The 24,595-nt window shown below is 47.1% G+C and overlaps 1 protein-coding gene across 1 annotated transcript; it reads left to right on the top strand.

Annotated features, from left to right (window-relative positions):
• The first annotated feature begins 4,098 nt into the window (after positions 1-4,098).
• Positions 4,099-20,856, top strand: MFSD2B (major facilitator superfamily domain containing 2B). The gene is made up of 14 exons (XM_006880717.1): positions 4,099-4,389; positions 7,281-7,406; positions 9,257-9,381; positions 9,908-10,031; positions 13,127-13,205; positions 13,335-13,465; positions 16,076-16,166; positions 16,260-16,381; positions 17,618-17,701; positions 17,982-18,062; positions 18,205-18,314; positions 18,596-18,739; positions 19,134-19,310; positions 20,832-20,856. The coding sequence occupies exons 1-14, from the start codon at positions 4,099-4,101 to the stop codon at positions 20,854-20,856; spliced, it is 1,710 nt and encodes a 569-aa protein (XP_006880779.1).
• Positions 20,857-24,595: the final 3,739 nt, after the last annotated feature.

Genomic DNA, 24,595 nt, shown 5'->3' with positions numbered 1-24,595 from the left:
ATACACAATTTATCCAGTTTTTCTCAGTCTTACCCCCACCCTGATATCAGTCCCATTTTACAGCAGTGGCACCATGCAGTATTTGTCGTTTTGCGACTGAGATATTTCACTCAGCATAATGTCCTCCAGGCTCGCCCATTTTGAATAATATTTCATGAGTTCCTTGTTTTTCCAATGCAGCATAGTATTCCATTGTGTGAATATACCACAGCTTCTCTACCCATTCGTTTGTTGATGGGCACCTGGGTTGTTTCCAACTCCTTGCTATTGTGAACAGAGCCACGATAAACATGGGTGTGCATATATCTGCTTGGATGTCAGTTATGGTCTCTTTGGGATATATTCCCAGTAGTGGAATTGCTGGGTCAAATGGTATCTCTGTTTGCAACTTTTTGAGAAAGCGCCATACCACCTTCCACAGTGGTTGCACCATTTTACATTCCCACCAACAGTGAGTAAGTGTTCCAGTTTCTCTACAGACTCGCCAGCATTTGTTGCTTGCTGTTCTGTTAAATTTTGCTATTCTGACTGGGGTGAGATGATATCTCTTAGTTGTTTTTTAAATGTCTATTTTTTCAAATGTGATTCATATTCATTTTAGAAAATTATATAGATATGCAAAAACAGTTTTTAAGTTACCTGTTAAAATTCCACCATCAAGATAACATTTTAGTGTATATCCTTTCTTTTAGTGTGCCAGTGTTTAGATTTGTTTTATTCTATAGGCAGGCTTCTTGATTATTGTAGTTCTGCTGTTTTATTTCACAAGATTTAACTTATTTTGTATTAGAAGTCACATTAAGAACTTAGCATCATAATACTAAAATAATAGCTGCTAGGAGCACATGACTTTATTCAATTACATACCTGTGCAGAAAAAAAATTAACCTAATTTTCAAAATAGAGTTTGTGTTAGCATACACAAACAAGTACAAGTATTAAAAAAATGAGTCAGAAAATTCAGGCATTGTGAATATATTGTTTTCATGTCTGTTAAAAGTATTCATAAAATGATCTCTGTAAAAGTTTATAAAAAAAGTAGATCATCTAAAGAAACTTAAGCTTATGTTTTGTTTCCAAGGAATGAAGTATTTAACACATGCATTATCTACTGTTAATAGAAGTGCAATCAAAGAAACATTAGTGAATTAAGGAATTGAGGCACATAGAATGAAAAGAAGTGCCTTTTACTGGATAGTGTGTCTGTTGTTACATACCATCATTTCAGCACTGGCAGGAAATCACACAGGAGGAGGTTGCCCCATCTTCCTGCCCAACCACCTGCCATGGAGCATCTGGTGGATTTGAACTGCTTGCCTTCAGGTTGGCAGCACAGCTCCTTAACAGTAGGTCACTTGTCGTTATTATGTGCCGTCGAGTCGCTTGCGACTCATAGCGACCCTGTGTACAACAGCTCTAAACTCTGTTCTGTGCCATTCGCACCATCTCCAATACACCCATTCCAATTGCCCCAGTCACTGAATCAATCCACCTCATAGAGGGTCTTCTCCTCCTGCGCTGTCCCTCCCTACCAAGCATGATGTCCCTCTCCAAGGACCAGTCCTCCCTAATATATCTATTACAAGATTCAACTGTGGCGGAAACCTTAAAGTAACAAGCTTCTGTTATAAAATTTTCTTTCTTTTTCATGCAAGAATCCAGAGCTAAGCGGTTCAGTACCAATAGTTTAGTGTCATGAAATCATCAAAACCCCTGTGGTGATGTTGATCAGCCTATCTCAGACATGTGAACTCCTGGGCCAGTTACCTGCTTTACCATCAGCTATCTTATTTTAAGTGATGGCTTAACTTTCGGTGCCTCAGTGGAAAGACACACACCCCTTTCTTTTTTAAAGAAAATAATTTTCTTGAGCTGTAATTCATATACTATTCATTCTCTTAAAATGTGCAGGTCACTTGTTGGTTGTTGTTTTGTTTTTTTTTTTAATAGAATTTTGCAACCTGTCAAAATAAAAAAATTTATATTTCTGTTTTTTAATATTATATCTATGAGCTGTCAGTCCCTAGCCTCAGAATCCATTCTGTTGCTGCTACTAGCTGTGGAGTTGATGGTGGCTCTTGGACACCATGTGTACAGAGCAGAACTGATTCTACAGTTTTCAAGGCTGTGGTCTTTCCAAGGCAGATTGCCAAACTTGGCTTCCAACGTGTTTCTGGGGGATCCAATTCATCAGCGTTTTTGTGCTTAACTATATACAGCACCCAGAGACAACTCCTTCACTCAAATCTGCATTTGTCTTTATAGATTTACCTATAGTGTACATTTATAAATGGAACCATATGTACTGTAATATAATGGCTTCTTTCATTTAATATACCATTTTCTGAGTTCATCCCTTTTAGTCATTTGAGAAGTATAACACATTTTGTTTATTCATCTGTCAGTTTTAGCTAAATAGCTAAAAATAGCCACCTTTTAGCTATTATGACTAATGCAAGTATTCATAATAACTGAAAAAGGTAATTTTTAAAGCAATGTAGAATTTTTATGTGGCTATATTTTCATTTCTCTGCGTGGATACCTAGAAGTAGAATTGCTAGGTCTTTCTTGTGGTAACTCTACATTTAACGTTTTGAGTTACTGGCAGACTTTTCTGAACTGGCTGTATCATTTTTATATTCCCTCCAATATTGTATTGGTGAGAATTCTGATTTGTGTGAGCTCTAATTTCTCTGCTGCCTCCCTAAAACTAGATGCCTTTGTTCATAATAGCCATCCTACACCAAACCTAAACCAAAAACCATTGTCTTCGGAGTTGATTTTCATTTGGTAACTTTCCATCAAGTTTCTGAGGCTATAAATCTTTATAAGAGGAGCTGCGTCTCACGTTCATGTAAAATCTATGCCACCAGGGCTGTTTAAGCTGTCCTAGTGGGTGTGAAAACCTGCTGGAGTGTCAGCTGTCTGGACTCGGTGCACTACAACAATGGGTATGAAGTGTCTTGTAGTTTGGTTTGCATTTCCTTAGTAACAGATGGTGTGAAGTATGTTTCATGCTGGGGTTTATGGTACACTTTTAGATATTCTTTGGAGTAATGTCTATTTAGAGTCTAAGGCTTGATTTTTTTCATTGGATGTTTGGGTTTTTTATTGTAGAGTCATAAGAATTGTTTACATATTCTGGATATTAAGTTCCATGTCCATGATAAGATCCATTGTCCAGCCCAAGGTTGCAGAGATTTCTTCCTGTGTTTTCTTCCTTTTTTAAAATATTTTTTAAATTTTATTATATTTTGTGTGTGTGTATGTACCGTCAGATTGGATCTGACTGTTACAGGAGGAGATTGTCACTCCTTCTCCAGCAGAGCATCTGGTGGATTCAAATGGTATACCTCTGGGATTGCAGGGCAGCTTCTTGCCACTAGGCCACCAGAGCTCCCTCTGTGTTTTTTTCTTAAGAGTCTTACACTTTACTTCTTAGTCAGTGATGCTCTTTGAAATAATTTTGCTTGCAGTATGATCACTTCTAAGACCTCTCTAGGAAGTTGCTTGCACCATTTCTGTTTGTCATCTGCTATGATTCTCTACCATGCCCTTCTGTATGAGAGGTTGGAGAATGCCTGGGGCATCTAGTCCAAAAAAAGAGCTTCAAAGCAGTTCCTCTTCATCCATACTCTTAGTGTGTGAACACATTGGTACTCTTGCTTTACTTTAAAAATCCATTTCTTTGCAGAATTTTACCCTTGAAGATTTACCAAGTGTGTTTAGCATGAACAAGTGCCTGAGGCCGTCTGCCTCCCGCTCACTCCCTGGGTGACCTACCCAAGAAGAACCGCCCCAGGGACTGCGGGCCTTCCCCTTCCTTCCGAATTGCATATTGCGGTTGTTGGTGGGTTTGTTTTGGTTTATCTTTTGGAGAAACGAAAGGTGCTCTTCGTGGTTTCTCCGTTTCCAAGTGCTTCGCCCTCAGACGGGTGCGTGAGGCCCCGGTTCTCCTGGCGCCACCCTGAGCCACGCCCCGGCAGCAGGAGCCACCCCAGTCCGTGAGCAGAGACACCACTGGGGCCCGAGCCAGCTCCTCTGCGTCGGGTCGATAACACCAGAAGGTGACAGCTAGCTGGATCTGCAGAGCACACTATGGCTGTGACCCCTGGCGGGACCTCGGCGCTGACAGTGGAGGCTCCGCCATCCCAATCCGAAGCGTGCACCGTGGAGCCCAGCTCGGTGAGCGCAAAGCAAGGGCAGCAGGGAGTGGGGTCTGAGCAAGGCCAGAGTAGGGGCTCTGGACTCCAGCGTGCGAATGCTGGCCGAGAAGATCCCTCTAGCTTCAGGGTCTCTTTAGCAGCTGGTCCCACCTCTTTACTCAGCCAGGATCAGTGTGGGCTTGTTTCAGCCATCAGCCTGACATTGTCCTTAGTGGCTTTGACAGTTTGGTATGCAACTGAAAGGTTAGCTATGTGTAGGTTCAGACTATGAGGCAATGGGTTTGGAGAGTTTGCCATGCCTTTTTAACTCACCAGAGGCAATGTTGGAGAAAGATGGGCAGTCTTCTCCCTGCAATTCACAGCTTTGAAAAACCTTGATGGTTAGCTATGACTTAGTGCCAACTGGAAGACAATGACAGATTGCTGGTAAAGGGATAGGGAAACCTCCCAGAGCAGAAGTACCTGGCTAGCTGCTCACAATCAGGCGGAACTAGGATCTCCTGGTCTCCTGATTGGCAAGCCAGGCCTCCCGTGCACTCCAGGCCCTCGGGGATGGAATTCTGAGCCCTGGGGCGTAAGGCTTCCTAGTGTGAGAGGGATACCTCTCCTCCACACTCTCTAGGTGGTATCTAGTTAACTTCCCTCTCAAACTACTGGTTTAACGCAGGCATTGGGTTCTTTGTGAAAGGAGGCTTCCTCCAGCTCAGGGCTGAGGGGGTGGATGGATACTTAGGAACCCAGGGATATCTGCAGTTCTTTTTCATACTCTGGATGCATGAGGCGGGGTCTCATGTGGAAAAGTCAAGTTGTACTGAAAAGAATTTAGGAGCTCTCAGTGTCACAGAATGTAGTGAAGGCATTTTCTTTGTGGCTTCACTTGAAGCCACTTGACCACCATCCCAGTTTCTCATCTTGATTCAGTTCTTCCTCAGATAACACAGAGCAAAGATCTGTGGCTCCGACGAAGGAGAGATGAGACTTCTAGGGAAACCCATTTTCCACTGAGATACAGGAATTTGAGGTGAGGTTAATTAATGGTAACAAGGAAGAAACATCACCAGTGAAGTACCTGCAGTGAACTTTCATAACAACCCCATGGAACGAACATATTAGCCCCATGTTATAAGCAAGGAAACAAATTCTGTGGGGTTAAGTAATTTGTCCAAGGAGTCATGTAAAAACAGCAGATAGGGGATATGGACAAAAGTTTGTCTGAATAGTTTATACTGAGTCCACTGTGAAGAGCTTATGATTAGGCAGGTAAAATTGGCCAGACTTATAGAATATACTCCTAGTTTTAGCTGGATTTCCTTTTCTATCTTGCGTGTGCCAAACTCTGGTAGAAACATTTAGAGAGGTCTCGTTCTGGGAGAAGGGAGAACTATTATGTTGAATTCTTCCTGTTCTTAAGTTTTCTGGAAGTTGAAATGATGGCCATACAAACTTCAGAAAGACCACATCCTGCCTTCGTGTGGGTTCTCCTGTGTATAGGAGAGTATGCAGAGGATGTGATAAAACCTTATCTGGGAAGACCTTCCCGTCAAAAGAGCACAGTGGGGCCCACCAGCACAATATGGGAGAGTGGGATCCTAATCAGGATCCCCTCCATCTTTTGAAAAAAGTGTGATCCTTCTTAAGAATTTATCTTTTTTTTTTTAAGAATGATTTTTTTTTAAATTAATGAAAGTTTACAGAGACTTAGGGTTTCCAGACACTCATTGTTGCACTTTTCTCCCTACCAACCGCCCCCCACCCCCATTCATTTATCCTTGCATATTTACCGTCTGTACGTGTCAAGCATTGTTCTAGCAACTGGAACCACTGTCGTGAATAAAACAGTTATGGTTCATGCTCTCAGAGAGAGCAGAAAATAGAATGCATCAGACATTGAGTCCGAGGAGAGAAATGGGGTGGCCTGAATAAGTGGCATTTAAGTTGAGACCTGAATGGCAAGGAGTCAGCTATTTAAAGACCTGGAAGGAGAGTCTTCCAGGCAGAAGTACCTAGAAGTGCAAAGGCCCTGAGGGAGCCAACAGATTAAGAAATAAGATTTTAAAGACTACAAATAAAGTCACCATGACTAGAGAAAAACTAAGTGAGGTGGGGAGTGGGGTGAGGGCCAATCAGCAGCCCCACTGTTGGCTTTATTGAAAGTGTAATGCCAGGCTGTTCTAGGCATTTAAGCAGAGAGAAAACATGATCTGATTTATGTTATCAAATCATCTGCACAGAGAGTGGATTACAGTTATGCAGCTGCACTGCTGGTGGATTGTAGAGGATGAGAGCAAAAGCTAGGAAGCTGCTTAGGAGGCTGGCTCTCTGTGGTAGATTAAATGTGGGGAAAGTGAGAAAGAGGAATCTAGAATGACTCAGACCTGAGCCACTGTGTACACAGTGCAATTTAGTGCAATAGGGACAACAGGGCTAGAAACCAGTTTAGATAATGGGATGGAACATAGTTTGGTTTGATCGTACTAAGCTGAGATGCCTATTAGACACCCGTGGGAACTGTAAGTAGGTATTTGACTCTGGAGTACAGTGGATGGCTTGGGGCCGCCAGGTCGGTGGTGACTTGGTCAACAGTGGGGCAGAAAGGGGGCTGATGTATACTGTTTTGTAATGTTTGCTGATTCCGTGGTGTGAATGTTCTCACCATGAATGGTCTCAAGCTGCCAATGATGCCACAACTGGCTTGCAAAAGTTTTGAACACTTAACAGTCAGCTCACATGAGAACAACCCTGTGTCAGGGATATTCTGATGAAGAGATGAGGGGGTGAAACGCTTAGAGAGAGAATGTGCCCCTACTTAGGGTCATGCTTGGAGTAGGGGTGACACAGGGCTCAAGGCCAGGTCTCCTGACTCCTAGTTCACTCTTGCTGACTCCAAAAATTCAAGTGGGCTACAAAGGGAAGCATGGAGAGGAAATACAGGGAAGAACTTCTCCCTGGTAGCGTTTACAAGGTCATGGTTTAGGAGTTCTTCTGTCTCACTTCCCTTTAGGATAAGTTGGGGTTGAGAAGAATCACAGTGACTTAGGATGCCAAATGGAAGCCAGAGGTGGGGGCGGGGGGGGGGTGCCATAGGATTTGGCTTAGCTCTAGTATCTCCTCCAGGACAGCAGAGCCAAGCACCTGTCGTTTTGCACAAAGTTGTGCTATGGCATTGGTGGAATCCCCAACCAGGTGGCCTCCAGTGCCACAGCCTTCTACCTGCAGCTCTTCCTGCTTGATGTGGCCCAGGTAAGAGGCATTACCTACTTCCACCTTCCTTCTGTCTTGCTCCCTGTCTAGTTCTTATATCTGCACTGACATCACTGATCCTTGGTAGAACCATTTCTCCTTTTTTAAAAAAATAAATAAAATTTCATTTTAATTGTGATTTTAATGACCACTTACAAAGACATTAGATTGTTATTCATTCATTGATTGTTGCATATCTTACCCCCTCACCCTCCCTTTCCCCTCCCCTAGTTCACTTTTTAAAAAAAAATATTCATTCATTGTTGCACAATTACCTCCCATCCCTCCTCCCCCTAATCCTCTTTGCAATGTGCCTCATATTCTGGGCTGTTGTCATACATAAAATGCCTAATCATATATTTTAAACAGTTCTTTCTTAAGACAAGAGTGGATAATGACCATTGCATTGGTAGAACCATCTCTGACCCAAGCCTGACAAAAAGCAGAAAACCATTGAAAGTCACCCTCCTCAAGGATGTTTATTACAGCCCTATGAACAATGAGGGAAAGGGGGAACAGCACGAATGCCCAAAAGTACGGAAGCAGTTGAATACACCATGCTATATCTCTGTCAGGGAGCTTAGTGGCAAGGAATTGCGCTGCTTTTCCGGAGGCATGCAGTTCAAATTCACCAGCCATTCTGTGAGAGAAAGATGGGCCATCTCCTTCTGTGTGATTAACTCCCTCTGAAAACGTCCTGGAGGGTCAGCTATGAGTCTGTTCCCGTTTGATGAAACACAACAACATAAAGGAGCTCTGGTGGTGTAGTCTGTAGGGAGTTGCACTTTAACCCAAAGGCAGGCAAATTGCCTCCCATGCTCTTTACAACTTTAAATCAGGCAGCTGTGAGTCCTTTCCAGCATGACAGCAGCAAGTTTAATGAGTGAACCATTCCATGGAAGAAGGTATGGCGGTCTGCGTCCATCAGACACATGCTTACAAACCCCCACTGGGCAGGTCCCTCGATCCCACAGTTTCCATGAGTTGGAATTAACTCAAGGACAATGTTTTTCTGGTTTTGTTTTTGCTTTTCAGAAAATTTTTAATATATCCACGTGATCAGTTGACTATTAAGCAGCTGTTCAAAAGAGTTAAATCTATGCCTCCTCCAGACTTATTCTCTAGAGAGAAAAGCTATTTTGAAAGTATAATATGTAAAATTACTCTCTTTACCAAAAGGATATGCACCGTTGTGTGTGTGTGTGTGTGTGTACACAATTACATGATAATCATGGAGAAAATGATGGAAGAAGATACAACATGTTGGTGGCTACAGGAGGAAATGGTGGAAGTGTAAGGGTGATTTAAAAAAAGATATTTTTAAAAGATTCATGATTTTTTTAAATGACACAAATAGGACTCCACTTACGTAAAGGTATAAATTAGAAATGAATTTAAAATATTATCAAAGTGCTTTTGACAGTTATATCAGGATACTGAAATTTACATGAGTTTGTTTAATATTTTTTCTTCACTTGTTTGTATATTTCTTTATAATGAGTGTTTATGTACTTACAAAAATCAATAAAACATTTTCATTATGAAGTAAAAAGTCTACCTCTGTCAGCCTAGGTTTGCTGGGTTACACCATGAGCTTCTGTTGGGGACACCTCATATCCTCTTCAGAGGTGACAGGGCAGGAGTAATGCATGGTTGTTTGTGCAGCTGCCCGCTCGCTCCCCACCTGTCTTTCCCTAGTGTGCTTCTGCCCTCAGAATCTTCTGGCATGGGGACCTGGTTGTCCTGTCCATGCCTCTGTTCCCACTAGGCATCCAGCTTTCCCTTCAACAGGGAGGAGCCCACAACACCCTCAGCTCTTCTCCCAGGTTGTTTTGTCTCCTCTGTTGCAGATCCCTGCTGCCCAGGTATCACTTGTCCTGTTTGGAGGGAAGGTGTCTGGGGCAGCTGCTGACCCTTTGGCTGGGTTCCTCATCAACAGAAGCAGGAGCACTGGGTCTGGAAGACTCATGCCCTGGTGAGCAGCCCTGAGGGCTTCAGGCTTCAGGCGCCCTTCCCTGACCCTGAGGTCACTGCCTTTGTCACAGTCCTGTTTCTTGGTGGAAAACCCCCTTGGATTGTTGGATGCTGGTGACTAGAGACCAGAAGAGTATCAGACTTTAAGTCTTTGCATTCAGGGATGTTCTTGGGTCCTTTCCCTTAACTAGGCAGCATAGAGCAAAGCCTCCATGCCTCTGGCTCTGACCCAGGGCTCTTCATGCAAATAGGTTGCTTGTCTTTCGTAGAGAGAATCACACCACCACACCCCAGTCCGGTAGCGAATTGCACTCTGCATTGCATGGATCCCTCCCATTCAATCAATCACCTCAACCTACTCCCCACTTCTCACCTTTTCCCAGGTTCCCACTCTGATAACTCCAGTCTAGGAGTTTTTCTTGGACAAGGGGTTTGTACCTAGAAGAGGGGAGAGTAGACTAGGCTGGGCCCTTGGCAGCCCCTCTGTCCTGATGCTGAGGGTGCTCCTCACCTGTGTGCTTCTACAGGGTGCTGGGCTGCACACCCTTCATTGCCTTGGCCTACTTCTTCCTGTGGTTCCTGCCCCCCTTCACCAGCCTTCGGGGACTCTGGTACATGATCTTCTATTGCCTGTTCCAGGCTCTGGCCACAGTGAGTATCCCTTGTCTTAGTTCTCTAATGTTCCTATAACCAAATTATCATAGATTGGATTACTATAACAAATTTATTTTCTCATAGTTTGATAGGTTAGAAATCCAAATTCAGAATACCAGTTCTAGGGCATGGCATCCTTTCTCCATCTATTCTGGAGGAAGGTTCTCATCTCTCTCAGCTGCTACTTTCTGGGTATCTTAGCATCTGCCTTACCCCATCTCTCTTCTGCTCACTTGTTTAATTTTTATCTCTCAAAAGAGAGTGACTCAAGCCACACTCCACACTACTCTTGCCTCATTAACATAACAAAGACAACCCATCAGCATAGGCATTAGAATCCCTATCCCATATATCTTTGAGGAATAATTCAATCCATAATGTATCCTTTGTTCCCCCAAAAAATTCATGTCCTTGAACATGTAAAGCACAGTCACCTCATCCCGTCGTTCCAAAAGTCTTAAAGCCAAAAATTTCATCTTCTGAATTATCTGTAAAATCAATTATAGGTAAGACTTTAGGCACATTTTATACTAAGACAAATACTCCCTCATCTGTGAAACAGTGTAATCTACAATACAAATGATCAGTTTCTAAAGTACAGTGATGAAACAAGCACAGAGTAGATGTTTCCTTGACAGATGGGAGAAATTGGCGAGAAAGAGCACACTGAGCACCCCGCAAGTCCAAAACTCAGCAGGAGAATTTATATTTGCTCTCAGGGTTGGAAAATATGCTCTTCTTTGGGACCATTCAGGCTAGGGCCCTTTCATCTATGGTCTGAATGTTGGGCACACCCTCTGGATTCCAAGTAGAATGTCCCCGTTGGCTCTAGCCTTGAGTGCTGCCTTCCACCTCACTAACAGCAATTCTACTCCCTCAGCTGTGGGCAACCCCATTCTCCTAGTCATCTGAGTAGTGACCCCAGCCGCTCAGCCCTCACAGACCCCATTCTTCTACCCGTTGGGCATGGCAGTGCTGCCTCCTCAGCTGTGGACAGTAGCCCCATGCCTGTGGCGCACCTGAACAACAGGCTCACACTCCAGGACCAAGCTGGTAAAAATCTGACTCCTTGAAACTCAGGATGCTATGGCTTGCCCTTTGAGATTCAAGACCCCACTGTGACATTGACACAGCCTTGGTCTCGGAGTGGATCTTTTCTTGAAAGACAAAAGATGTTGCTCCTTTGGCCTGTTTCCTGCCTGTAGAATTCCAAAAGACAGACAGTGTTCTTTCCTTTTATTCTCTGTCCATGTTAATGAAATGGATTTTCTGTTGTGATGGTTGGTTAGAGCCATTAGTCACCGGCTTCATCTCTTTTAACGACAGTCTGCATAGCCATATCCTTAATGAACATTTTAGGTTTCATGGCCTCAGTTTCTGCAACAGAATTTTACAAATCTTAAGTTTTGTTTTCATTTTGCACAGTTAATTTTTAAGTCCAACTCTTTCCCTTGCATTTTACTGTAAATGATAAGGAGAAAAGCATATGGATAAACATTGTATTCAAATGTTGCAAATAAACTAGTATAATAATAAAAAAGATAAAAATGTGAAAAAATTAAATGGAACAAGTTATCAAATAATATTAAAAAAAGATCTTGCTAACATATTTCATCTGCCAAGTATCCAGCTCTATCACTTACAAGTTTTATCTTCTAGCAAACATTTGAGTGAATAAAATGTTGAATGTTTACTTACGTCAAATTCTTTGCCATTTCACAAAAAGCATCACATTTCTTCCATTTTCCAATCATATGATTATCAATTCTTTTAAAAGTTTGCCAGAACCATATTTGTCAATTGACGTATTTGTTAATACATTATAAGAAATAATTTTTTTCTAGCAACATTCTGTTGCTGGTGCCATAGATATTCTTTTGATACTTTCTCAATAGTGCTCTTCAGTCCTTTCTGAACCCTCACCAAAATTGCCTCTAACATCCATAATTTTGCTAACACTTCTTTTTGAGACAATCTAGTCTTTTATTTGTAGGTATCTTAAAACTTACCTAGTTTCAGGGAGCTCTGGTGACCTAGTGGCAAAGAAGCTGCATTGCAATACCAAAGGCTCATGGTGTTCAAATCCCCCAGATGCTCTGCTGGAGAAGGAGGGGCAATCTCCTCCTGTGCCAGTCAGATCTGATTTGCAGTACTGCCAATGATAACTTCTCTCTTCCCCACCACAATTGTCCAACAAACTTGGGCAAATGTTCCTAGTTCTGATTCCATTGGATAGCAGTCCCAAGGTTCACTCTGCCTCACATCACATCTCTTGTTCTCAGCTGCAGCTGCTATGGCTGCTGCTCCCAGGCCCTGGTCTGACTGGTGCAAGAATCTCTGGCCCCAAAGGACACGTTACATTCTCTTACTTGCTTGGTGGTAGTGAGGTTCTCTCATTCTGCTGCTGGATCAGCTTGATTTAACAGTGAGACTAGCCAGTCCCCTTGTAGATCGGCTAACACACCTTATTTGCATATTCCCACCCATCTACATGACAAAGTCAGTCAAAGACAAGAAAAGCCATTTTAATACACTTTATTACTCCGTCAGCTCTAGAGAAGTCTTTGTCTCATAAGCTTCTACTTGTCCCTCCTTCAAGACTGACATGTAACATGTAGCTTGACATCTCTTTTACCCCATCTTTCCTTTGCTCACTTACTTAATCTGTTTTGAGATTTATAAGAGATTGATACAAGATACACCCCACACTACTACTGCCTCATTAACATAACAAAGACAACCCATTCCCAATTCTAACCACAGTCATAGAAGTTAGGATTTGGGAGAATATAATTCAGTCCATTAACACTTCCATGGGCCTGGAGTCTGGTGAACCCACTGCTGGCCAGTGGCTACTCTGAAGTGGAAAGGGGTTGGTAACCAGGAGGGACAAACTGCCTTCACCTGCACACCAACGACAGAGAGCTTTCATTAGCTCCCTCTAACCATGTTCTGGGCTGGGTGTCCCTTTGGCTCCTAGTTGGGCGGTATTAGGGTGGAAAAGTAAGTAGCTCAGCTTCTTGAATGTAGGGCACCCAAAGTTGGGAAGCTGAGCAGACAGGCCAACCCAGCCATTGCCCTGGTTACCCCAGTTCTTCCAGGTGCCTTACACAGCACTCACCATGCTTCTGACCCCCAGCCCGAGAGAACGGGACTCAGCCACTGCATACCGTGAGTTTGGGCTGGAGGGAGGATGACATTGCCTTTCAGGACCTGAACCACCAGGTCTTGGGATAAAAGCTAGGTCCCCTGGGGGTGGACATGGCACTGGGTCACTTTGTGTAGCTGCTCTGTCCCCAGGGATGACCATGGAGATGGCTGGTACATTGATGGGAGCTACCATCCATGGACTGATCGTGTCTGGTGCTCACGGATCCCACAGGTGCGAGGAGGCAGCGCTCCCCAGGCCAGATGGTGTCTCCCCAAATGCGGTGAGTGCCTGAGTAGCTGGACCCAATATGACCACCTTTGCCAGGTCACCTCTTTCCTCTCAGGTCCCTCCACCTCTTTGGGGGGGACTCAGCTTGGCACACCCATTGTTCTCGTTCCATTTCTGAGCCTCTTGCTAGGTGGATGACTCCTCATATCTAGGATAGCCCGTGCGGTTCTCCCACCAGATCTTCTGCTGGGTTCCTTCTCATCATCTGCTAAGACAGTAGGCAGTCCTAAGGACAATGGCAGAGGCCGAGGTCAGAAGAGGAACAGGCAGGGAAAGGCACTAGGTCCTGAACCTGGTCACAGGTAGTGGCAGAATAAGGGAAGAAAAGCAGGCAGGGTGGTATGTTGTCCAGGCAGAGCTTTGGGGAAAGGCCTCCTGGCACCCACGTCTCTTAGCCCGCAGCCCCCTGTGAAGTAAAGGGAGAAGAAGAGCAGTAGCACATGTTCCCCTCCCCTAAAGTGGGTTCCTCCTCTAATTAGAGAACCATCAGTATTATCTCATTTACCCCCACTGTTTTTCCTGGAGGTAGTGGCATCACACTCTTCAAGCACCTGGGAGGTCCCTTTTACTCCTCCTCCTTTTTTGCCTGGCCAACTCCTGTCCCTTCTTTACATCGAGTTTGTCTGGCATCTGTTCCCAAGTCTGCCTCTCCTGTCACACTCCGACCCACATCACCATCAGCTCCTTCTCTCCCCCCACAACTTCTACATCAGCCCCAGCACAGTATACCTGCCTTCAGCTGTCCTCATGGCTTCAGCATAGACAGGGTGACATGTAGAGGGCAAACTGGTTCTGGTGGCCTAGTGGTTAAGAATCTACACTGCAATCCCAAAGACATGTAGATTGAGTCCACCTGCTGCTGTTTCAGTTTCCTCCTGTGTGATTATTGCCTCTGAAATCCCACTGTAGGGTCAGCTATGGGTCATTTCCAACGTGATGGCGCACAACCACATGCTTCATTTAACAAATAAATGTTTTTAAAAAGGTGGGTGGGGAAGGGCAAACTAGACCTTGCATTTCCTTCTGCTAAAAGCCCTTGGAAGGTGAGTCTGGGGTAGCAAATGGAGTCTGGTTTCATGTTTTGAGCCCCTAACTCATGACAGGAACCCCAATGTGTCACACATGGCAGGAAGCTTAGACTGCCAATTTATCTCCCTTGCAGGTACCCCATTCTCCCAGATCTTATGGGCTTTGTTAACAATGCAGGATAGGGCAAGCAAATTTCAGATCTGTGGTTTACATAGACTCACTATGAGTTGTCAACTAAATGGCATCAAAAAACAACAACCCAAGACCTCCTGATTCAGAAATTCTGAGGATAGAGCCCAGTATCTGTTTTAATAAGACCTTGAGAGAGTTCTGATACTTGCCAAATTTGAGGATCTATTATATGAGAATAATGCCAGAAACACCCATGTATTCCTACCTCCTATTTAAGAAACACCGAAACCTTAGTCCCCAGGTGTCTCTCCACAAACCCATCTCCAGGGTCAGTTTCATTTGTGGACTCTGGTGCAGTGTGGCAGGAGCTGTAGTGGCTTTGTGGTAAGGAATTGCACTACCAAGCAAAACCCACTGGAAGGTTGACTATGGTGGTTTCCTCTTTGACAGCATGCAACAAAATACAATGTGAAAATGTGAGGCCTCAGCTGAGGGCCAGCAGTGAACCCCCATGCCTATAGGGCCCAGGGTGCCAACCAAGGAATTACAGCCTCCCAGTGCTGGGGTACACTGGGCACCTGGACTGGAGGTGAGAGTCCTCCACACCTCAGAAACCCTCCAAATGGTTCCATGGCCCTACCAACCTCATGTGAAAAGGCTGCTACCATGCTTCATCCCTACCAACTCTCCCACACCCCAACTTGAGGCAGACAACAAATAAACCCAGGTCTCTCCTGATCGCCCACCCTACTGTAGGTGGCAAGGTGGGGAGTGGTCCAGGAGGAGGAGGCCATGGCCAGGCAGGGCCTGGGGTGTTCTGGGAAGGAACACAGGAGGCTGAGCACCATTTCTGGGAGGCCAGCCTGCTGTGAGCTGAGTCTCGGAGTCCGTGGGAGCACATGCTACCTTGGCCTCAGATTTCACTTATGAATACATGGTCACATTCAGCATTGTCGACATGATAATGTTGTTGAGAGTTTGAGGACGCTAACAAGCATTAAGAGAAGGGCACACGCTCAGTGCCATCTCCCTCCCCATTTCCCCCTGCACCTTCCTGCAGACAGCCTCTATCAGCATTTGGTAGTTGCTGTTTAAAATGCCTTCTTTACATTGATTTCCAAACTCAAGGTCTAGCATCCAAAAGTCAACAGCAATAAATGTTTGCTTTTAAAAAAACTGAAAAAAAGAGCGATTGAAGCAGCCCTGACCCCTAGAGGCATGGATGCTCCCTTTCCATTAAGAAGGCTCGGCTAGCAGGACGTGTGTGCGGATGGACCAGTCTGGGCACTTACTGCTGGGATGATTGGGAGGAGAGGGACTCAGCATCCCTAGGCTGGGACTGAGGGTCACTCTGCTCCCAGTAGGAGGGGCTCCTGTCCCTCACGCCCTTCCCCCGTGGCTTGGAGTTGTCACACCCACTCAGCTCTATTCTGTCCTGCAGATGCATCTCTACTCCATCGCAGCTGCTATGGTTGCTCTAACTTACCCTGTGTGCATTGCCCTGCTCCCCCTGGGGGTGAAGGAGCAGCCAGGTATGGAAATAGAGAGTGAGAGCCCTGAAAAGAGAGTAGGGGAAGGGCTTCTTCTGGGGATGGGTGCTAAGGTGTCCCCTTGCTGTGTTGCAGATTCTTCTGCCCCAGCCTCAGGTCAAAGCCTGAGCTTCCTAGCTGGGCTGGGCCTCACGGTTCGCCACCCACCCTACCTGAAGCTGGTGGTCTCCTTCCTGTTCATCTCGGCTGCTCTTCAGGTACCACTGGCCGGGCTGGTCCATGCTGGCTTTGCCCTAGCCGTCCTAACCCTGGTTCAGGGTTTAGAGTTAGACCACCAGAGTTAGGCTTGAGTTTGTAATGGGGGAAAAAGAACCATGGCTGGCATCATCGCCAAGAGAGGCTGGAGCAGGGAGGAGGAAGACTAGGGTATGGTTTGTGAGATGGAGAAGGCTTGAGGCCAGACTAGGAACACAGCAAGGTCTAGGGTGGTTTCTTCTTATATTACCTTCCAGACCACTGCTCCTGAGTGGATTCTGACACCCAGTAGCCCTCCATTGAGTTTCTGAGGCTGTAATTTTTTTTTTACTTAAACAAATAGAACTTTAATCTCCTACAGCTGAGGAGGCTGGAAGCCCATGTTAAGGATGCTGGCCTTGGGAGAAACCTTCCTGTCTCTGGTTCTGGAGGAAGGCCCATGTTTCCATCATCTGTAAGCTTGACAATCCGTGGAGATTCCCATGGGTTCTGGCCTCCTCTGGGGTCAGGGAGCTGCCCAGCACAGGCCCTGGGTCAAAGAGGATGCCCTACTTTCCTGGCTGTTTTTCTTAGAGATACGGGCATTATCCCCTCAACTTTTTTTTTAAATTTTTTAAAAATCTTAATAATTTTAATGAATACTTAGAGATTTTTGGGTTTCCATCCATTCATTGCTGCACTTCTCTCCCCGCCCAGCCCTCCGCCCCCTCCCTCAGCTGTAAATATTTTTAAAATTTTTACTTTATTATTATTTTTTAAATGTTATCTTATTATTCTTGCATCTACCATCAATTCGGATCTGACTGGAACAGGAGGAGATTGCCCCTCCTTCTCCAGAAGAGCATCTGATGGATTCGAACTTCATGCCTCTGGGATTGCAGTGCAGCATTTTGCCACTAGGCCACCAGAGCTCCCTAGAGGCTATAAATCCTTATAGGAGACTTCCAGTCTTTTTCCCTAGGAATTATCTGGGAGATTCTAATGGCTGCACTTTCTGTTAGCAGTGTGACAAAATACACTATGCTACAATAATTGAAGGGCGGTAAAGCCCAACTGATGCTAGCTGTATAGGGCTGAAGGTAGAACAGGGATAGTTTTGGCAGCACAGTGGTGTGTCCTCTTTGGGGAAGGGGATGCCAGACTGGAGACCAGGTGCTTGTACCAAATGGGCTTAGACTTGACTTTCTGACTGTCTGCCACTCTCTGTGCACACCCGCCCTTCTTGTCTCCATCTTCAGGTGGAGCAGAGCTACCTGGTCCTGTTCTGCATGCATGCCTCCCGGCTGCATGACCACGTCCAGAGGCTGGTGCTAACCATCCTGGTAAGAGGCTTGGTGTGGACATTGAGTAGTCCTTGCTGTGACACATGGGAACCCTGGTGATCAACTTTCTGGATCATGCCTTGGTCTCAGGCACCTGCATTCCAGCAGAGGGTGGGATTTGGACCAGCGTCAAAATATACAAATCATTAAATCAAAGCAGGAGCTAATGGTAGAGCCATGGGTGGGGCCAGGAGCATCATCTAAAAGCTCCCAAGGCTTTGAGACTCTGGACAGAGGCATGAGCAGCTCACTCCGTGATGGTGATGTTGTCTGCTCCCAGGTATCGGCTGTGCTGAGTACCCCACTGTGGGAGTGGATCCTACATCGATTTGGGAAGAAGATCTCAGCCCTTGGGATCTGTGTGAGTGGGCCAGGAAGCAGGGTCGGGGGATGGCGACGTGGATCCAGACATGGGACCATGGTAAAGACTAGTGAGTGTGTCAATGAAAGAGCAAATCCCGGGGAGCAGGAGGAGGGCTCAGCCAGTGTATCTGCCTCCCCAGGTGATAGTGCCTTTTGCAGTCTTGTTGGCCGCCACGCCCACCGCACCTGTGGCCTACGTTGTGGCCTTTGCATCCGGCGTGAGCATTGCTGTGTCCATGCTGCTACCCTGGTAGGCTGCGGGAGCTTCATGCCCTTCCACAGAAATCCCCTCCTTTGTGTCAACTCGTCTCACAGCCTGTGTCCAGCCTCCTAAAGGGGCAGCAGAGGCAGCGCTGGTGGCCAGGGCGTGGAGGGGAGAGGGATGGAAATGCAGGCGCACATACAGCCTGACTTCCTGAGGGCTGGTCCCGGTCTTGAGTAGCAGGGACCCAGGGACAAAGCCACCTTGGTCTCAGTCCTCAGCACATAGAACAGACGAGTGGCTGTCTGCAGTGCCCCCCTGTCATCCAGGTCCATGCTGCCGGATGTGGTGGATGACTTCCAGCTGCAGCACCACCATGGCCCAGGCCTGGAGACCATCTTCTACTCCTCCTTTGTCTTCTTCACCAAGCTTTCAGGCGCAGGTGCCCTGGGCATTTCCACTCTCAGTCTGGAGTGAGTCCCCAGGTGGGGTGGGAGGTGGGAGGAGACCTGAGACAAAAAACACTAATGGAGCTGTAAAAAGAATACAAAGCCCCCTCCAGCCAGCTTAGGGGATGCCCTTGAGTCTGCATTCAAGCTTGATTCTGTGGAAATCTGGGGGACCCTCCCCCAGGCTTCTCTGTGCTCACAAATAAGAGACTTATTTCTCCAGCACCGTTTCCACTTCTGAAGTCCCAGCTTCCACATTCTCAGTTATCTTCCCCTCCAGGGGCAGGTCCTCCCAAGCCCACAGTTAGGCTGCCTCGAGTGTCAGGATGCTGCAGGGGGTGGGAATCTGAGATCTTTCCACTCAGGGAGCCAGGCCTGGGGAGGCTCGGGCATGGATGGCTGAGTGATGCTTCTCCAGGTTCACCGGGTACAAGGCTGGAGCCTGCGAGCAGGCAGAGGAGGTGGTGGTAACCCTCAAGGTCCTCATAGGAGCTGTGCCCACCTGCATGATCCTCGCGGGGCTGTGCATCCTCCTGGTCAGCCCCACTCCGAAGGTGCCCCATCAGGATCCCTCCCGCCGGCTGAGCCTCCGGAGGTAGGCACCCCACACATGAGTAACAGGTGGGGTCACCAGCCCCGGAGAGGCACACAGATAGATGCACAGTGGTGAGTGACCAGCAGAGCCTGCTGCAGCACTGACACAGTCGGACAGTGGGGCCTGTGGGTACATTTCCTGTCCTTAGCTTCTGTGCCATCATATTGTTGTTAGGGACGGCTGAGTCAAGTATAACACGTAGAGATGCTCTAAACAACAGACCTGAACCCTGTCCTGTCCTGTGCCGTCTTTATATCATCTCCTATATAGTTAAGCTCGCGGCTGCAGTCACTGTGTCAATCCATCTTGTTGGGGTCTTCCTCTCTTACACTGACACTTCCCCTTCTAAGGAATAGCCTCTCCTGGCAACATGTTTCTACTTCGATTTTAGTCAGCCCTTCAAAGCCTCTCCCTTTAATTATCATGGGGTGAGCCGTGGTGGTGTGGTCCATAGGGAGCTGTGCTGCGAACTCACAAGACTGTGCCTCTCCCGTGGTTCCAGTTCACCACCAGCTGCTTGGGAGAAAGATGAGCAATCTCTTCCTGTGCTATCTGCAGCCTCAGGAACCCAGCAGAGGGTCAGTTATGAGCCAGGTCAAACTTAATGGCAACGAGAGAGATCTACTGGATGGTAGGGTTTGAGGGTTTCCTCCTGATCTCCCGCTCTACAAAGTCCCTCATCGGCCTGTTTGGCCTTCTTATGTTCTACCTTCTCCCGAAGCTGCCCCTTCATTCTCAACCTCCAGATCTACATACCTGGCTCTTACTTGCACATTTCTTTCTGCTTGACTCCCACAAACATACCAATCTCAGTGAGCCCCTGACAGAATTAATTTGATTCTTCAGCAACTTTCTTCCACATCCTTTCAGTGAATGTCACTCCATTCCACCTTGGGGGCGTGGTCTTCCTTCCTCCCCGCCCACAGGTTGTGCCGAGCTGCTCTCAGAGCCCACCCCCTGGGTTGGTGGGGTGGGGGGACCTGCTTGTCTGGATGCCTTTCCCAGGAGACTGTGGGACTTAGAAGGCTAGGGCTGTGTTTTATCCATTTCTATATCCCAAGAGCCCCCAGGAAAGAGCCTGAGGCCTAGCAAGTGCTGAGAAAATACACACTGCAAAAAACACTAAGAAAACATACACGACAGTGTCAACACATGTGACACGGTGAGCACTCCCAGCCTGCAGTTGTGTACCTGCAGATGTCAGTACAAATCCATGAGCATAGGCAGCAAATGGGACCAGCATCCGTCCCTCACTTCCCAGTGTTCATGACTTCAGACTCTCACAGAAGAACAACCAGGAACCAGCTTCACACCTCAGGGGAGAGGAAGGACAGGAGGATGGGGGACTGCTTGCTGAGTCTTGCAGAAACAAGGGATGTAGCTTTATTAGCAGGGACTGTGAAGGGGAGGGGTTGCAGGGAAGAGGAGGAATAGTCACTCAAGTTTTCGTAGGCATTGGTGGCAGGTCAGGGGCCCTACCCCAGCCCTATCCTTCACCTTGATTTCCTTCCCTTCCTACAGGAGGACCAGCTACAGCCTTGGTTAAAGTCCAAGAGTCCACCTGTGAGCAGGAGCCAGCAGCGACATCTGGGCCTGAAGCCTTTTCTTCCTGGCCCTTCACACCCCTCCCTAGCTAACAGTGTAGTACACAACTCCTTCCTCTGGGATGCAGGGATGCCTCGCACTGCTGAGCCTAGCCTGGGCTCTAGGCGCCCCACCTGACCATCTCTTGGTTGTTGACCACAGATCATGCCGGAGAGACCCATACACTTGCCCACCCCAGTCCCAGGCTCTGCCCTTGAACCACAGACTCCCTGTGGGAGTGCCAAGCCTTGCAATCTACTTAAGATGACAACGCTCGCCTGAGAGAGGAACAGACATGCCGACAAGTGAGGCTGGCAGATACCTTTTAGATGGACAGACGGGGGAACAGGTGACACGCTGTGGCTGTGCAGCAAAGGAAGACACAGACAGGGACGAGGCCAAAAAATCTGGAGACACAGCAGTGGGATGAGAGAACTGGGCTCCAGAGGAGTTTCTCGAGCCAATTCTCCATCTAAGCTGAAGACACTTTCTAAAAGGGGACAGGATATTGAGTCACTGAAGGTCACTTTTTTTTTTCTCTACTGAGATTTTTACAAAAGCAAAATGTAAGGGTGCTTCTTTTATAAATCCACGCAATACTTAAATCACCTGGTGTGCTTATGTGTGCATGTGTGTGCTCTGACATGGATCTAAATCCAGCTGGTTAAATGTGCCACCACCCTCACATCTCACTCCCTGGTACAAAGGGGGAGGGAGAGGTGCATGTTATCACTGAGCCTGGCTGCGTCCCCAGAGCCACTTACCCATGACTGCATTTCTTCATACCAAGTCAAAACTAGAGTGGTCCAGGGCAGCAGGCTTCTGTGGCTTGGGGTTTGGGGAGGGCATGAGGACATGTGGGCCCAGATATCCTGGCAATTTTTGAGAAGCCTGGGTTCTTGAAAAGGCGACAGGAGGAGGTACAGAATTACCCTCTCATGTTTCCTCAGCCCCCTTCCATGGGTTCAACCTTCCTAAGCCCACTGCTCAGGGCTAGGCATAGCCTCTAGCTCCCCCTTCAGACTTACCACTGCCTCTTCAGTGACCAAACCTCCCTCAGACACCCCGAAGGCCTGGCCGAGGGGGTGGGTATTGTGATACAGGGGAGTTGCCGCCTCCTCTCTGCCTGACCACACAGGACATCTGGCCTGTGTGACAGGATTAGACTGTCAAAGCAGAAACTACCAGGACAGGACCTGCAGAAACCCACTGTGAGGCGTCTGAGAGGAAGAGGCATTTGGGCTGGTTCTGGAGTGAAAGGTAGGGTCCCAGCAGCAGGAATTCCCAGGAAGAGGGCCAAGCTTGGCTAAGCAGGCAGGGGAAGGCCTAGGTGGGAGGCAGGTGGTTGGATTTAGCAAGGAGAGTAAGAAGAGGCTCTCAGTGGGGTAGAGCACTGGCTGTGAGGACTGACCCATCGTTCGCTGGGTGATTTTTGTGGCCCTTCTGGAGGGCCTTCCTAGAAAGGCATGCTCTAAGGCCCACAGATGGGGTGGAGGGTGTGGACTCTCAGAGTCCACTCCTGTTGCTCCAGTTCTGTCCTCTCCCCACTCTTCAGATTCCCTGGGAGGTCTCTGTCTCTCCGATTAGACAGGATACGAAGCCCTGAGTTGCCAAAACCAGGACTACACACCACTCCCTCTACTGGGGATTTCTATCCTTGGACTTGGCATCCCAGCTCTACCACTTCCGCCTGCATCTCCTGGAACCAGGGGTGCTCACTGGGTGCCAGCTGCCATCAATCCCAAGGATACAGAAGTGAAGGTAGCCCAGCCTCTGCAGTGGACAGGTCCACCTCTGGTGACCAGGGAACAGAGCCCAGAGACAGGGAGCCACAGTGGGGAGCCCTGGTGGCCTAGTGGCAAAAAGCTACGCTGTAATCCCAACGGCACGTGGTTTGAGGCCACCAGCTGCTCTGAGGAAGGAGGATGGGCAATCTCCTCCCCTGTGATTAACTGCCTCTGAAAATCTGCTGGAGGGTCAGCCCTGGGTCAGGTTGGACTCTATGGTACACAACAGCAGCAACAAAATGGGTTTAACAAAGACCCTAAAGGTGGTATTTTACTTCTTCCTCATAGGAGTCTTTGAAGTGGGTACTTTTATTCTCAGATTCAAATGAAGAAACAAGCTCAGAGAGATTGGGCAACTTGTCCAAGTCAGCTGGTGGTGGGCATGGGCTTGAACACAAATCTGCCTGACTTGAAAGCTTGTGGAACTAGCCAGTGCTTACAGCATGGTGGGGGGCGGGTGGCCACCACCAAACATTGGCACCACCAGGACCGCTCCTCCACTGGAACCAAATGCCAACGCCCCGACCTGACCACCTACTCTGGGAACACTGCAATTCCCATTACTCTTCCTGTCCAACCTTTGCTTCACTGAGCTGCCCTACACCTCTACACTCCTATTCTGATGACCTCCTCATGTTTCAGAGGAAGATGTCTCCCTGTCACCAGCCACCAAGGCCCGCCTCTAGATGTATTCCTGGCAAAGAGCAGGTCCCCCATGCCCCATGTCCCTTCCCTTGCATTCGTCCCCTTCAGGATCAGGTTGAGCCTCTCACTTGCTTAGCTCTCAGTCTCACCCAGGCCTCCCAGCCCACTCAGTCCCCACGACGACCTCAAAATTTCGCATGCTCAGGTCACAGCCACACTGTCACTTCTGCATGGTCTTCCTGACCACCCTCAGCCCCAGCATTCCTGTCTCTCCCCTGCTTTGCCTGTACTTGATAGCACCTGCCGACAGCAAGGCTAAATCTGTTCAGAAGGTGCCCAGGAGTGGCAGTCAACTTGATGGCACCTAACAACATAGGACAATGATACAAGTCTCCGTGCTTTATTGTTTATTGCTTAACACCCCTTCTAAACCTCAGTAGGAAAAGATTATCCATTTTCTGAGTGCTTGAATTCTTTTTATCTTAAGACAAAAAATAGCCTTTCTTTGTTCTCTTAGTTTGCTCAACCCCTAGCTTGACAGAGTTCTTTCATCTGCATCTGCCATTCACTCCACAAGCTGTTAAAACTGGCGTCGTCTCCAGGCCAGAGTACAGGCTGATGGGGTGAGCATGGCATTGGATAAAGAGGCAGGGATTCTCTTCCGGGGCAGACTGCAGCCTGATGGGGAGCACGGCACTGGGAGAGAGGGGCCGGGTTCCTATGTTGCTTCCACCTTTCATGTTTGAGACTGGACAACCTGTTTAATAAACGTGAACCTCTTCTTTTTGAAAAAACATATACACTATTATCTGCATCTCAGGATGACTTGTTATTGTTGGTCGCTGAGTCAGAACTGGCCCATATAGTTGAACTGACTCCCTCCAAAGGCAGTAAATCACAAGTGAGGACATGGCCCATCTTTCTCCTTCAGAGCAACTGGTGAATTTGAAGCATGTACCTTCGCAAGTTCAAGCTGAAACTGAGGAAAATGAAACCAAGTCCACGGGAACCAAAATATGACTTTGAGTCTACCCCACCTGAATTTCAGAACCATCTCAGGAACAGGTTTGAGGCCTTGAACACTAATGCGCAAAGACCAGATGAGCTGTGTGAGGATATCAAGGGTATCATCCAAGAAGAGTGTAAACGTTCATTACAAAGACAGAAGAGGAAGAGAAGACCAAAATGGATGTCAGAAGAGACTCTGAAAATTGTACTGGAGTGCAGAAAAGCCAAAGCAGAGGGAAGAATTCAAGATACTAAAGAGTT

The sequence above is a fragment of the Elephantulus edwardii genome, unplaced genomic scaffold, assembly GCF_000299155.1.
Source record: "Elephantulus edwardii isolate Elephantulus edwardi_28Jun2011 unplaced genomic scaffold, EleEdw1.0 scaffold00009, whole genome shotgun sequence".
NCBI lineage: Eukaryota > Metazoa > Chordata > Mammalia > Macroscelidea > Macroscelididae > Elephantulus > Elephantulus edwardii.
The sequence above is the reverse complement of the archived record's forward strand: the minus strand, read 5'-3'. Positions and strand labels throughout refer to the sequence as shown.

Bases quoted from the DNA above. Each gene is read 5' to 3' on its own strand.
- MFSD2B (XM_006880717.1), top strand. From the start codon at position 4,099: ATGGCTGTGACCCCTGGCGGGACCTCGGCGCTGACAGTGGAGGCTCCG. The intron at 18,063-18,204 runs GTGAGTGGGCCA...CTGCCTCCCCAG, and splicing joins TCTCAGCCCTTGGGATCTGT to GTGATAGTGCCTTTTGCAGT. The intron at 19,311-20,831 runs GTAGGCACCCCA...CCCTTCCTACAG, and splicing joins CGCCGGCTGAGCCTCCGGAG to GAGGACCAGCTACAGCCTTG.